Source organism: Cervus elaphus, chromosome 8 (assembly GCF_910594005.1).
Source record: "Cervus elaphus chromosome 8, mCerEla1.1, whole genome shotgun sequence".
Classification (NCBI taxonomy): domain Eukaryota; kingdom Metazoa; phylum Chordata; class Mammalia; order Artiodactyla; family Cervidae; genus Cervus; species Cervus elaphus.
Window position 1 is genome coordinate 8,368,036 of NC_057822.1, and position 12,147 is coordinate 8,380,182.

Genomic DNA, 12,147 nt, shown 5'->3' on the forward strand with positions numbered 1-12,147 from the left:
AGTTACTTGGTAAGGTGATAGCAAGACAACACTATAACATCCTCCCTGCATCTCTGATCCTGAAACCAGCCCCTCCCCTCTGCTGAGAGTTCATCAATGGTCTTATCTCACCCTACATCTCAGGCTCTGGGAGCAGTTACCCTGATCGGGAGTCATTTAGCTTGAAAGCGCAGTTACTCAATATCCTAACCATGCTCACACTTAGTTGTGATGTATCCTTGGGTGCTTAGACATTCAGGGCTTTAACTTTGTCACCAGAAGAAGGGGGCTTTGATTGTAACTGTTGTTGTTTAGTTGCTGAGTCATGTCTGACTTTTTTGTGACCCTGTCGACTGTAGCCCACCAGGCTGCTCTGTCCATGTGATTTTCCAGGCAAGAAATACTGGAGTGGGTTGCCATTTCCTTCTCCAAGGGATCTTCCCGACTCAGGGATTGAACCCACATCTCCGGCATTGGCGGACAGATTCTTTACCACTGAGCCACCAGGGAAGCCCTTTGATTGTCCCTACTATTCCTGCTTATTTAACTTATATGCAGAGTACATCATGAGAAACGCTGGGCTGGAAGAAGCACAAGCTGCAATCAAGGTTGCCGGGAGAAATATCAATAACCTCAGATATGCAGATGACACCACACTTAAGGCAAAAAGTGAAGAGAAACTAAAAAGCCTCTTGATGAAAGTGAAAGAGGAGAGTGAAAAAGTTTGCTTAAAGTTCAACATTCAGAAAACTAAGATCATGGCATCTGGTCCCATCACCTCATGGGAAATAGATGGGGAAACAGTGGAAACAGTGTCAGACTTTATTTTTTGGGGCTCCAAAATCACTGCAGATGGTGATTGCAGCCATGAAATTAAAAGACGCTTACTCCTTGGAAGGAAAGTTATGACCAACCTAGATAGCATATTAAAAAGCAGAGACATTACTTTGCCAACAAAGGTCCGTCTGGTCAAGGCTATGGTTTTTCCAGTGGTCATGTATGGATGTGAGAGTTGGACTGTGAAGAAAGCTGAGTACCAAAAAATTGATGCTTTTGAACTGTGGTGTTGGAGAAGACTCTTGAGAGTCCCTTGAACTGCAAGGAGATCCAACCGTCCATCCTAAAGGAGATCAGTCCTGGGTGTTCATTGGAAGGACTGATGCTGAAGCTGAAACTCCGGTACTTTGGCCATCTCATGTGAAGAGTTGACTTACTGGAAAAGACCCTGATGCTTGGACGAATTGGGGGCAGGAGGAGAAAGGGACAACAGAGGATGAGATGGCTGGATGGCATCACCGACTTGATGGTCATGAGTTTGAGTAAACTCCGGGAGCTGGTGATGGACAGGGAGGCCTGGCGTATGTGATTCATGGGGTTGCAAAGAGTCAGACACAACTGAGCAACTGAACTGAACTGTTTGGCTATTGTAAGAATTAAGTGAATTACCATATGTAAAACTCTGAGCCCAATGAACATGAGTAAATGCCCCCCAAAATAGAAGCCAATGAATGACTATGTGTGTCAGGCCTAGAAGACCCAAGTGTTGCCCAAGGGACAGCCCCTCTCCTCACCATATTGATCTTCCCTTGAGGGTGAGCCAAGGATGACATTAAGATGGCGGTCACCATGCTAACTGCCAGGGCGTAGTAGGTGTTTAACACGGCCTTCTTTCTTTCGTCTGCACCTTCCAGCAGAGCAGAATTGAAACTCGGCCAGAATATCCACAAGAAGAGGGTGCCTGTGGACCAGAAAGGGTCAGTGGCCAGAACCAGTATTCCTGCTCCAAAGCCTTAATCTCCGGAGACTTCAGACAGGAGGCTCCCAGACCTGGCCAGTCTCATCTCTGTCACTTTCTTGCTCACCGACTTTGGGCAAATCAGGTCTCCTCTCTGAATTCTTAAGCTGGGAGGGCCCAGCTAACATACTTTATGGGCAAGAAAAAGTAAGGCCCAGAGAGTTGAAATCACCAAAACCCAAGCTTTCTGTCCCTAGCCTATGATGGCCACATGCCTATTATTTTTTTTTTTTAATTAATGGAACTCTTCCACTTGGCCCCATGACCTGGTATTCAATTGCCTGCTGGTAGTCTCACTGCCTGATTTCTTCCCTCTAAGCCTCTCTCAACCTTTAAGTTCATCACTTTTACTGAAACTCTTCCAATTAGACATTATTACTTCTCTCTTCCCACTCCCATTCTTTCCTCCACTCCCAAGCCTGGCTTTCTTCATCCATCCAATTCCCTTCTTTAAGTTAAGGACAAAAGGATTGAATAATCTAATCTTATTTATTTATTTTTAAATTTATTTTTGGCTGCATCAGGTCTTAGTTAGGGCATGTGGGATCTTAGTTCCCCAACCAGCAATTGAACCTTCACCCCCCTGCATTGTGAGGCGGATTCTTAACTGCTGGACCACCAAGGAAGTTCCCGGATAACCTCATTTAAACTGAGATGTAACAAGTCTCTCCTCTCCTTTGGGTATCAATGAAGAGAGGTTCCCTGGAGGGGAACGCTTCCTTCAAAGATGTGAACTCATCAAACACTGTTTGAGGAAATGGGTCATCACAAAGGGGCTTCAGACACCCGGGGAAAGTTGGAAAAGCAGAGAGATTTTTCTGCAGAGCCCTTTTGGAGCCTCCTGCTCACCCCAGATCGGAGCCCACCCACATCACCTTGTCCTCACCCAGCATGGTGAACAAACTGGGGCTCGTTGCTGTCTGATCTTTGTCCTCTGATGCACTGGGCAGAGGCTTCTGGAGGCAGCAGACCACAGTCAGCCCAAAATAGGCCGCAAACATGTGGATGTACATCATGCTTACATGTTCCTCCATCTGCAACAAAACCCAGTGGGAGCAGTGAGCGTCAGCAGCCTCTGCTCCCAGGGAAATCCCTGTGTTCCATTTAGGAAGTTCTGCCTTCATGCAAGAGACATGACTTGAAATCAGGAGACTGACCCCACCCCGAAGTCCCCCTTTCAGAGGAGCCCCATGAGTTGCTGTGTATTTATTTATTCCTGGCAGTTTTCTGGTTGGCTTTATTTATTTAACTGGCTGTACCTCTCGGCTTGTGGGATCTTAGTTTCCTGACCAGGGACTGAACCCAGGCCACAGTAGTGAAAGCACTGAGTCATAACCACTGGACCGCCAGGGAACTTCCCTCTGGTTGGCTTTGAATACTTTGGGCCGAAGTCCACTTACCTGGGGAAAAAGCCACATGGACATGTACCCCACTGCTTCTTGCATTTTGGCAGAATTTCAACTCTTTGCATGGAGTATGAGTGCCATAAACTTTGCAACATGAAGCTGCCAGAGATTTTATAATACCAAGCTAAAGTCTTCAGAAAATTCAAGCTATGTGCTAATTTTGCTTTACAAATGTTAGGTAGATATAATAGGAAAAAGGAGTCCAGAATGGTGGTGGCTAAAGACAAAGGGAAAAGCCCCGAAAATAGAACAGAGGAGTGAGGACCTCAGGTAAAACAAACAGCCCTCCTGGCTAGCCCAATTTACATAGGGCAGGCTCAGGGGGAGGAGAAAAAAAACATAAAAAGAGGAGGGAAGGGGCTTCTCTTCTTCTCTTGTCTTTTGGGTTGACCCGCCCTCAAGGATGTATTTTCCTTTGTTTTCTAAATAAAACTGCGCTATAACATGGAGCTGTAACACTGGTCTGTCTGTCGCTTCCAGTTTTTGCTGTGGCAAGACCAAACTGAGGAAATTACATACTCCCCCAGACACAAATATCAAATTTAGTAATCCTTCATAACTCAGTGGGCTACGGTTAAGTCCTGTCCACCGTGCCTTCAAAAAGATATCCAGATTTGGCAGAATTTTTACCACCATGCCCCAACGACCCCCACTTGGTTTAAACCATCTTCAATACTTGCTCAATACTTGTTGTGATAACCTTCTAACTGGTCTCCCTATTTCCACCCTTGTCCCCCAGCTGACTCTTCTCCACATAGCAGCCAGAGCAATACTGTTAAAATCTAAGTCAGCTCATGGCACATTTCTGCTCTGAATCCCCCAGTGGCACCTGTCTCCCCCAGTGTCAAAGTCGGCATTCTTACTATGACCAACAGGACCCTGCGTGACCTGCTCTCCCACAAACCCTCTGACTCCACCTCCTGCTCATTCCCTTGCTCTTCCTTAAACCCACAGCCATGCTCACATGTCAGTACCACTTTGAACCGCCTGTTCTACTGCCTGGAGTACAGAGCAGAGGGAGAGGTCCATTCTGGGCACAGGCAATAAGGGGATGCATTGTCTGTTGAGAATTTAAAACAATAATAAAAGCAACCGAAAGTCCATCTCCTTTTTATTACCATGGAAAGTGAAAGTGTTAGTTGCTCAGTCATGTCTGACTCTTTGTGACCCCATGGACAGTAGCCCACCAGGCTCCTCTGTCCCTGGAATTCTCCAGGCAAGAATACTGGAGTGGGTTGACATTCCCTTCTCCAGGGGAACTTCCTGACCCAGAGATGGAACCTGGGTATCCTGCATTGCAGGCTTATTATCATTAGTTAGTTAGTTCAGTCGCTCAGTCGTGTCTGACTCTGCGACCCCATGAATTGCAGCACGCCAGGCCTCCCTGTCCATCACCAACTCCTGGAGTTTACTCAAACTCATGTCCATCGAGTCGGTGTATATACCATCAATTCTAAACAGTGTATCAGTGGACTTCTCTGATGGTTCAGTGGTTAAGACTCCATGCTTTCACTGTAGGGAACACAGGTTATATTCCCAGTCCCCCTTGCTAGTTCCACATGCCATGATGCAGCCAGAAAAGAATAGTAATAAAATAAAAAATTAAAATGAATAGTGTCACTAATAAGATCCTACTCTTGAAAGATGAAGACCACTCCAACAGCTCTGCCCTTGATCTGCCCCTGTCTTCAGATATCCATGTGACTTGCACACCTGCTGCCTTCAGCTCTTTACTCAAAAATTATTTGCCTGGTGAAGCCTTCCCTGGCCACTCTTCCTAACACCTTATCCCCTCTCCCAACTATTCATATCTTCTACCTTCATTGTATTTTTTCCTCCATAGTACTTATCACTATCTAACATGCTATAGAGCCCTGCTATAGAGCAGACGGCAAAGAATCTGCCTGCAATACAGGAGACATAAGAGATGTGGGTTCAATCCTTGGGTTGGGAAGTTCCCCTGACCCAGGGAACTTGCAACCCACTCCATTATTCTTGCCTGAAGAATTCCATGGACAGAGAGCCTGGTGGGCTACAGTCTATGGGGTCAAAAGAACTGGACATGACAGCGACTAATACTTTCACTTTCAACATGGTATCTCTTCTGCCTATTTTATTGATTACTGGTAGTCTTTCCCTCTGCCAATAAACAAGGAAGTTCCATGACAGTTACATTTTCCCATTGCCTAGAAGAGTGCCTGGTACAGAACAGGCTCAGAACAAATATTTGTGAAATGAATGAATGAAAAGTAAGGAACCCTTAGTCATACGTAAAAATGCAACTCTGTGGAATTCTCTTGTAAGAATGGAAGAGATCTTCCATTTTTAATCTCTTTGAGGTCCCCCAGAAATCTAAAAACCACATTTGGCAACTGTCAACTTGGAATCCTCATTTCTTGAGTTACGTCTACTGAAACAGCTCTGATTTCTGGCTCTGGTTTCCCCTGAGCCCTTCCATGAAAGAAGCCCAGGCTGAAATGAAGTTTTTAAGGAGAAGACGTGAACTCTCAAAATCAATGCTAAACCCTTCCCTGGACCACCTAAACTAACACATTGCAGAGAAGAGAAGAGATGGCTTTTACTTAATGCAACTTTCTAAAACAACCACTACGAGAACCATAACAAAGCAGGAGAAGGCTTATAATGTGCTGCCTATGGTGAGGAACTGACCTCTTTCCTTGACAGCAGTGTTTTTATTGTGGGAACACCCTTCCATAGCATTTGAATGTTCAGCAGACACCACACTTTTGCGACCCCATTTTGGCCTGTCTCTAATTTTTTTTTCATCACAGAAGCTTTATCAAATAGAGATGGAGCCCTCCCCTTCCACCTGCTCCTCCCTTATCCCAGACGTCCCTCCTCACATCACCAGGACTCACACTGAGGTAATTCATGCCGACCAGCCTCGTGGCACTGAAGGCTGTCACCTCTATCAGCGTCATAAATACCAGCTGCAGCAGGTTGACCTTCCCCAGGACGACACCCGCGGAGATCAGCACAGATGTAGCGCTCATGGTGGCTTTCTGAATACTGGGGACAGTGGGCAAGACAGGGATGATAGAAAAGTAACGATGTCTCGCATTCATTCATTCAACAAACACTTATTGAGGACCTACTCTCTGCCTGATACTTTTCAAAAAACTGGGGACAGAACAGGAGAGCAAATACACAACATTTCTGCTCTCATGGGGATGTATGCTGCCCAGTCTGGAATCCCCTCCATTCCGTTCCCCCATCAGGGTGGCAGCCATACGCTGAGAGATCGATCTGGACACACTCATCCCAACTAAGGATGCGCTGAGGTTCTCATAGGAACATCTGACTGCTAGGATCCTGTCCTGGGCTTCTCTTCCGCCGTCATCACACACAGATGCTCAATAGAGGGCGCTCTTCACCTGCCATCTCTCCAGTGATGCAGGCACCGGCTCCGGACACGGAAGCCTGGCGGTGCTGCAGTCCATGGGGTCCCAGAGAGTTGGACACGACTGAGTGACTGAACTGAATCCTCATCTCTCCCTCTGCTTGTAGTGGAAAAAAGACTGGGTTTGGAAGCAGGACAAGTCTGGCTTCCAGTTCCAGCTTTTCCACTTGAGCAGCTATTTAATCTCACTGAGTGTGCTTCATCTGTAAAATAAGAATGATGGTAATACTTATCTCATGAAAGCGGGGTGAGGGATTAGAAGGAATGGTCGTGCCCGTGTGTGGATCACACCAGGACTGGCACGAAGAACTCAGTGCTATTACTGACTCTTTCCTTCGCTTGACAAGTGAGCAAGCTTAGTGTGGGGATTTGGAAGGAGAGAACAGCTTTTGTTTTCAAGGCACTTACGACTGGCCTGGGGAGACAAAGCAGACATCATGACCCTGTCAATTAAGATGATCTGTGACATCATGCAGCTTCCCAAGTGGCTCAGTGGGTAAAGAATATGCCTGCAATGCAGGAGCTGCAGGAGACTCTCAGGTTCCATCCCAGGGTCGGGAAGATCCCCTGTAGAAGGGCATGGCAACCCACTTCCAGTATTCTTGCCTGGAGAATCCCATGGACAGAGGAGCTTGGCAGGCTACAGTCCATGGGGTCGCAACGAGTCAGACATGGCACGTGATACCACGAGGCAAGAGGGGTTCATTGGAGGAAGAGAGCACTGTGAACTGGACTCATCAGGGAGGGCTTCCTGGGGGAGGTGGCACCGAACTGGACAATTCTTGGTGGTTAAGCCAACCCACCCTCTTCTGGGCACCTTGCTGAGACCACCCTTCCCCCTAGGAGTTGATGATGATGCTACCACCACTGCTGCCATCATCATTATCATCATCTGTTGGATAACAAGACTGTTGGATAACAGTCTTGCAAGTCCATCATCTTATTTAAATTTAAATCCTCCAGGTAATCCTCTGTAAAGCGATGGCGCTAGGTACTATCCAGTACATCCATTTTACAGGACAGCACATTGAGACTAGACGAGGTAACTTTTTTGGTAATGGCCACATAGCTAGTTAATGACAAACACAAGGTTCAAACTGGCCCAGCTGGCCTGGATCCAAAGCCTGGACTCTGAAGTTTGGACACAGCCTTCCCACTGTTTGCTGCCAAAGTAGTATCCTGCTGAAGGCTCAAGGATTTTGGAAGAAGGCCAGAGGAGGGCCAAGGGTATGGGGAAAAAGTCTCAGAGGGACCAGGAATTATTGGAAATAATGGGTCGGTCACTGAGTGTTTCACTGTGGCTGGCCATGTTATCTTTGGGGTGAGCACTCATTTCATTCAGTTCAGTTCAGTCACTCAGTTGTGTCCGACTCTTTGCGATCCCAGGGACTACAGCACGTTAGGCTTCCCAGTCCATCACCAACTCCCAGAGCTCGCTCAAACTCATGTCCATCGAGTCGGTGCTTCCCTTGGCAAAGGGCTAATTCAAGAAGATTCTGTGCCAGTGGCAGGATTTCAGACCCCAGGGGTGGGGGAGGTGTTGAGACAGTGAAGTGCAGTGCTTAGGACAATCTCTCTCCAGGCTGCCAAGGCTGGAGTCCTGACTCAGCCACTTCCTGGCTGTGTGGCCTTGGGCAAATGACTTAACCACACTATGTTTCCATTTCCTCATCTGTAAATGTAGAGGCAAGGCCTTTGGAGCTGTTGGGAGGGCAAAGTGAGTCAAACACAGTCAGGAGGATAGTTATTGCTATGATAGGCCCTCAATGTACAGCATTAAAAATATCACATATTTAGGGTTCTTTTTTATTTTCAGCTTTGTTCCAATAACCAATTACTAAGTCCTTACTATGTGAGGAAAACAAAGGAGGGGAAGACAGGCCCCTGCCCTGAAGGGACTGGTCATCGATGACTCAAGGCAGAACCCATTTAGAGCCAAGTCAGTCTGCACCGGTGGGTGAGGCCCCAGGACCGGGAGAGGGAGAGGGCTGGACTGGGAGGCAGGCCTGGGCACCGCCCACCACCCCAGTCAGAGCAGGAAAGGTCAGAAAGGAGCCCATTGTTCAACTCTAGGAAGCCGGTCCAGTTGGGGGTCACAGCCAGGAGGACCCAAGTGGTCAGGGTGGGGCAGGGGCGTTCACTCAGGCGGTAAACGGCCTCTTCTTGTCTTTCCAGATTGAATCAAGGGCAAACAGATTCCTGCAGGCAGGACGTCAGAAGAAGGGGGCAGCCTGGAGACGCCTGGAGACTCAGGTGCAGGAGGCCAAAGGCTCGTGTGACTTAAGCCAAGGCTGCAGAAACCCCAGACCAGGACCACCCTGTCAGGGTTCCCCCAGAATGCCCTTTGTCACTTTCCAGGTGGTTACTGGGGTGGGGGTCGGGTTAAAGAATCCCCCTGGATCAGCTCTAAAATGGTTTAAAAGAAAAAATGTGGAGGGGACTTCCCTGGCAGTCCAGGGGTTAAGACTCCGCACTTCCAATGAAGGCAGTGAGGGCTCCATCCCTGGCTGGGGAACTAGGATCCTGCAGGCTGCACATCATGGCCAAAAAATGAAAAATGAAAAAAAAAATTTTTTTAAATAAAAGAAGCCCAAATTAAAAAAGAAAAAAGGTGGAGAGTTCTTTTCAGGGCCAATGGGGAGCTGGCTAGACTGTGTTTCTTATCATGGCCACTTTGCAGTGTGTGAGAAAGGCTACAGAATGAAAATTGAAGCCACTTCTACCACTTAGCTCTGTGACCCTAGGCAAGTGTCTCGTGAGCTCTGAGCATCTCATTCCTTGACGGTACACCCCGTCAGACCCCTCCATGAGAGAGTTAAACAAATAATGTTTGTGAAGTGCCCAGCACAGAGCCTGGCTCATAGAGAGGTGTTTAACAGTAGTGCCCAGAGTTTTAGCAGGGTATCAGAGGGGAGGGTAGAGTGGCCTTGATAGGTGATGGGGTCCCCAGATACTTGAGATAGGATTTACCATCATATGGGCAAGAAAAAGTTTCAGAACTGGATAAAACCAAAAAACAATTAAAAACATTTTTTTACCTTGTTCCTCCTATTGAGTGTGAATGACTTGTTTCTGCAGGCATGTACAACTATATGGATGTGTATATGTGTATATATGGGCTTCCCAGGTGGCTCAGTGGTAGAGAACCCACCTGCCAATGCAGGAGACACACAAGATGTGGGTCCAGTTCCTGGGTCGGGGAAGATCCCCTGGAGGAGGAAATGGCACACCATTCCAGTATCCTTGCCTGGAAAATTCCATGGACAGAGGAGCCTGGCTGGCTATAGTCTATGGGGTCACAAAGAGTCATGACTGAGCATGTACCACCATATGTATATGCACATGTATACTCTTGTGTAACCATCACCCAGAATACATAGAGAATGTTTTTGTTATTTAGTCACTAAGTCATGTCTGACTCCTTTGTGACCCCATAGACTATAGCCAGCCAGGCTCCTCTGTCCATGGGATTTTCCAGGCAAGAATGCTGGAGTGGGTTGCCATGTCCTTCTCCAGGGGATCTTTCTGACCCAGGGATTGAAACTGCCTCTCCTGCACTGGCAGGCGATTCTTTACCACTGAGCCACCAGGAAAGCCCAAGAGGATGTTTTTTGCATCCCATAAGCTTCTTTGGAGCCTTTTCCTAATCAATAAACACCTCTGCTGCTAAGTCACTTCAGTCGTGTCCGACTCTGTGGGACCCCATGGACTGCAGCCTACCAGGCTCCTCCGTCCATGGGATTTTCCAGGCAAGAGCACTGGAGTGGGGTGCCATCGCCTTCTCCGAATAAACACCTCAGGTAACCATTATTCTGACATCTAGCAACACAGGTTAATTTTGCTAGTTCTTCTAAAGGCATCTATATAGACCAAAGTTAATTTAAAGAAACTAAAGGCATGGCTATTTCTTGTCCACCAGCATTTGAAGACTGAAGGTACTTCCTTCTTTTCAAGAGACTATCTTTCTGAGTGCAAGATTTCTTTCTTTTTGTCTAATCTCTATTATTTTTTTCTTTGAACTAATATTCACTGTATAAGTTTTTAAAATCAATTAAAAAAAAAAAAGAAAGGACACAGGGAGGGCTGTAGATCTGGGTCTCGTGATGCCACAAAGGAGGGTTGTCAGATTAAATAGAGGATGCCAGTTAAACATGAATTTTAGACAATGTATAACTTAGTTTAAATAAGTCCTGAATATTGCATAGCATTGGTGCTAGAAAGAGACATCCCAGAACTTCTAGAATCTGCTCTCTTGGACCCCAGAACCCCAAGAACCCAAAAGTGATCCAGCAGCCATCTAGTTACCTGGACATATTGATGGTCATCTTTCTAAGGGAGAGTTGGATCAGTAAGCCATCCAGCAGGACTGCTAGCTGCACCCCAAGGGCCAGCAGGAAGAGATTGAAGGCTACGCTGCTCCAGCAATGTCTCCGCAAAGAAGTATTGAGGAAGCCGAAGCCAAGGGTGGCCATGATGAACACATCCTGGAAGGCTGCTCAGGGGAAAGAGGCCAAGAAGGAGGACGAGAAGCAGACAAAGTGGAAGGTTGTGTTAAGAGTTTTACCAAATGGCAGCTGGAAGGGGCATTAGGGATCACCGAAGAGAGCTTGGTCAAGTTACCTCCCCTCTTTAAGCCTCAGTCTTCTTATCTGAATAATGGGGATAACACTTACAGGGTGGGGGAAGGAATGACTGAGCTAACACAGAGCCTGGCCCACGGTGAGTGTTCAACAAAGGTAGCAATTATTGTTATTATTAAACACAATAATATGAACGTGCGTAAGGAGTCAGGACCCGTCCTTGGCACGTAGCTGACACTCAGAAAAGGTACTGACCTCTTGCTTTTTGAGAATCAAGTTTAACCTCCTGATCATGTGTGAGAGAAAAATAAGGCCACATAGTTTGGTGACTTAGCTCAGGTCATTCAGAAAAGGGAGCAGTAACGGGTCTAGAGGTTCACAGACAAGAACTAAATTATCTTTGCAGAAAACAGCTGTCTCCTTTGGCTCCTGCTGAGGGGGACTTGGGGGGACATTGGAAAGCATCAGGGCCACCTGGGTGACCCTCCCTTTCCCAGCCTCAGACTTTGTGTGGTGGCTGTCATGGTAGATGGGGGAGAGGGACTTAGCTGATGTTCCGGAGGGGACCAGGAAGAGGAAAGGGCGGATGCTTTGAACCGGCTCCAACTTTGCAAAATGGGTAACGGTTTGGGCTCTGGAACTAGATAAGCTTGGGGTTCTATCAGGGCTCTGGCACTGTCCAGCTGTGTGGTTTAATCTCGCTCTTTAACGTCTCTGAGCTTTAATAACCGCCTACATTTATTAAATGTTTGCCAAATGCCAACGCTGTTTAAACCAGTTTACGTAAACTATCTCGTTTAGTTCTCACAAGCATCCTTCATTGTGAGTGCTGTTGTTATCACCATTTTGCAGACGAGAAAACTGAGGCATAGAGGAGTTATCATTTGCTCCAGCCGATAGAGTTGGGATTTCAGCCTACAGGGTCTGCTATAGAGCCTGTGCCTTGAGTTACCACACTATCTGCCC

At 47.0% G+C, this 12,147-nt stretch overlaps 1 protein-coding gene across 1 annotated transcript in view; it reads right to left on the bottom strand.

Annotated features, from left to right (window-relative positions):
• The window catches only part of RHCE (Rh blood group CcEe antigens), a 39,136-nt gene that overhangs the window by 16,757 nt on the left and 10,232 nt on the right, over positions 1-12,147 (bottom strand). Inside the window, exons 2-5 of the mRNA XM_043909280.1 lie at positions 10,907-11,093; positions 6,060-6,210; positions 2,661-2,808; positions 1,551-1,717 (exon numbers count right to left, since the gene is read on the bottom strand). Of these exons, the coding sequence (XP_043765215.1) occupies positions 1,551-1,717; positions 2,661-2,808; positions 6,060-6,210; positions 10,907-11,093 (653 nt within the window). The remainder of the gene's footprint in view (positions 1-1,550; positions 1,718-2,660; positions 2,809-6,059; positions 6,211-10,906; positions 11,094-12,147) is intronic.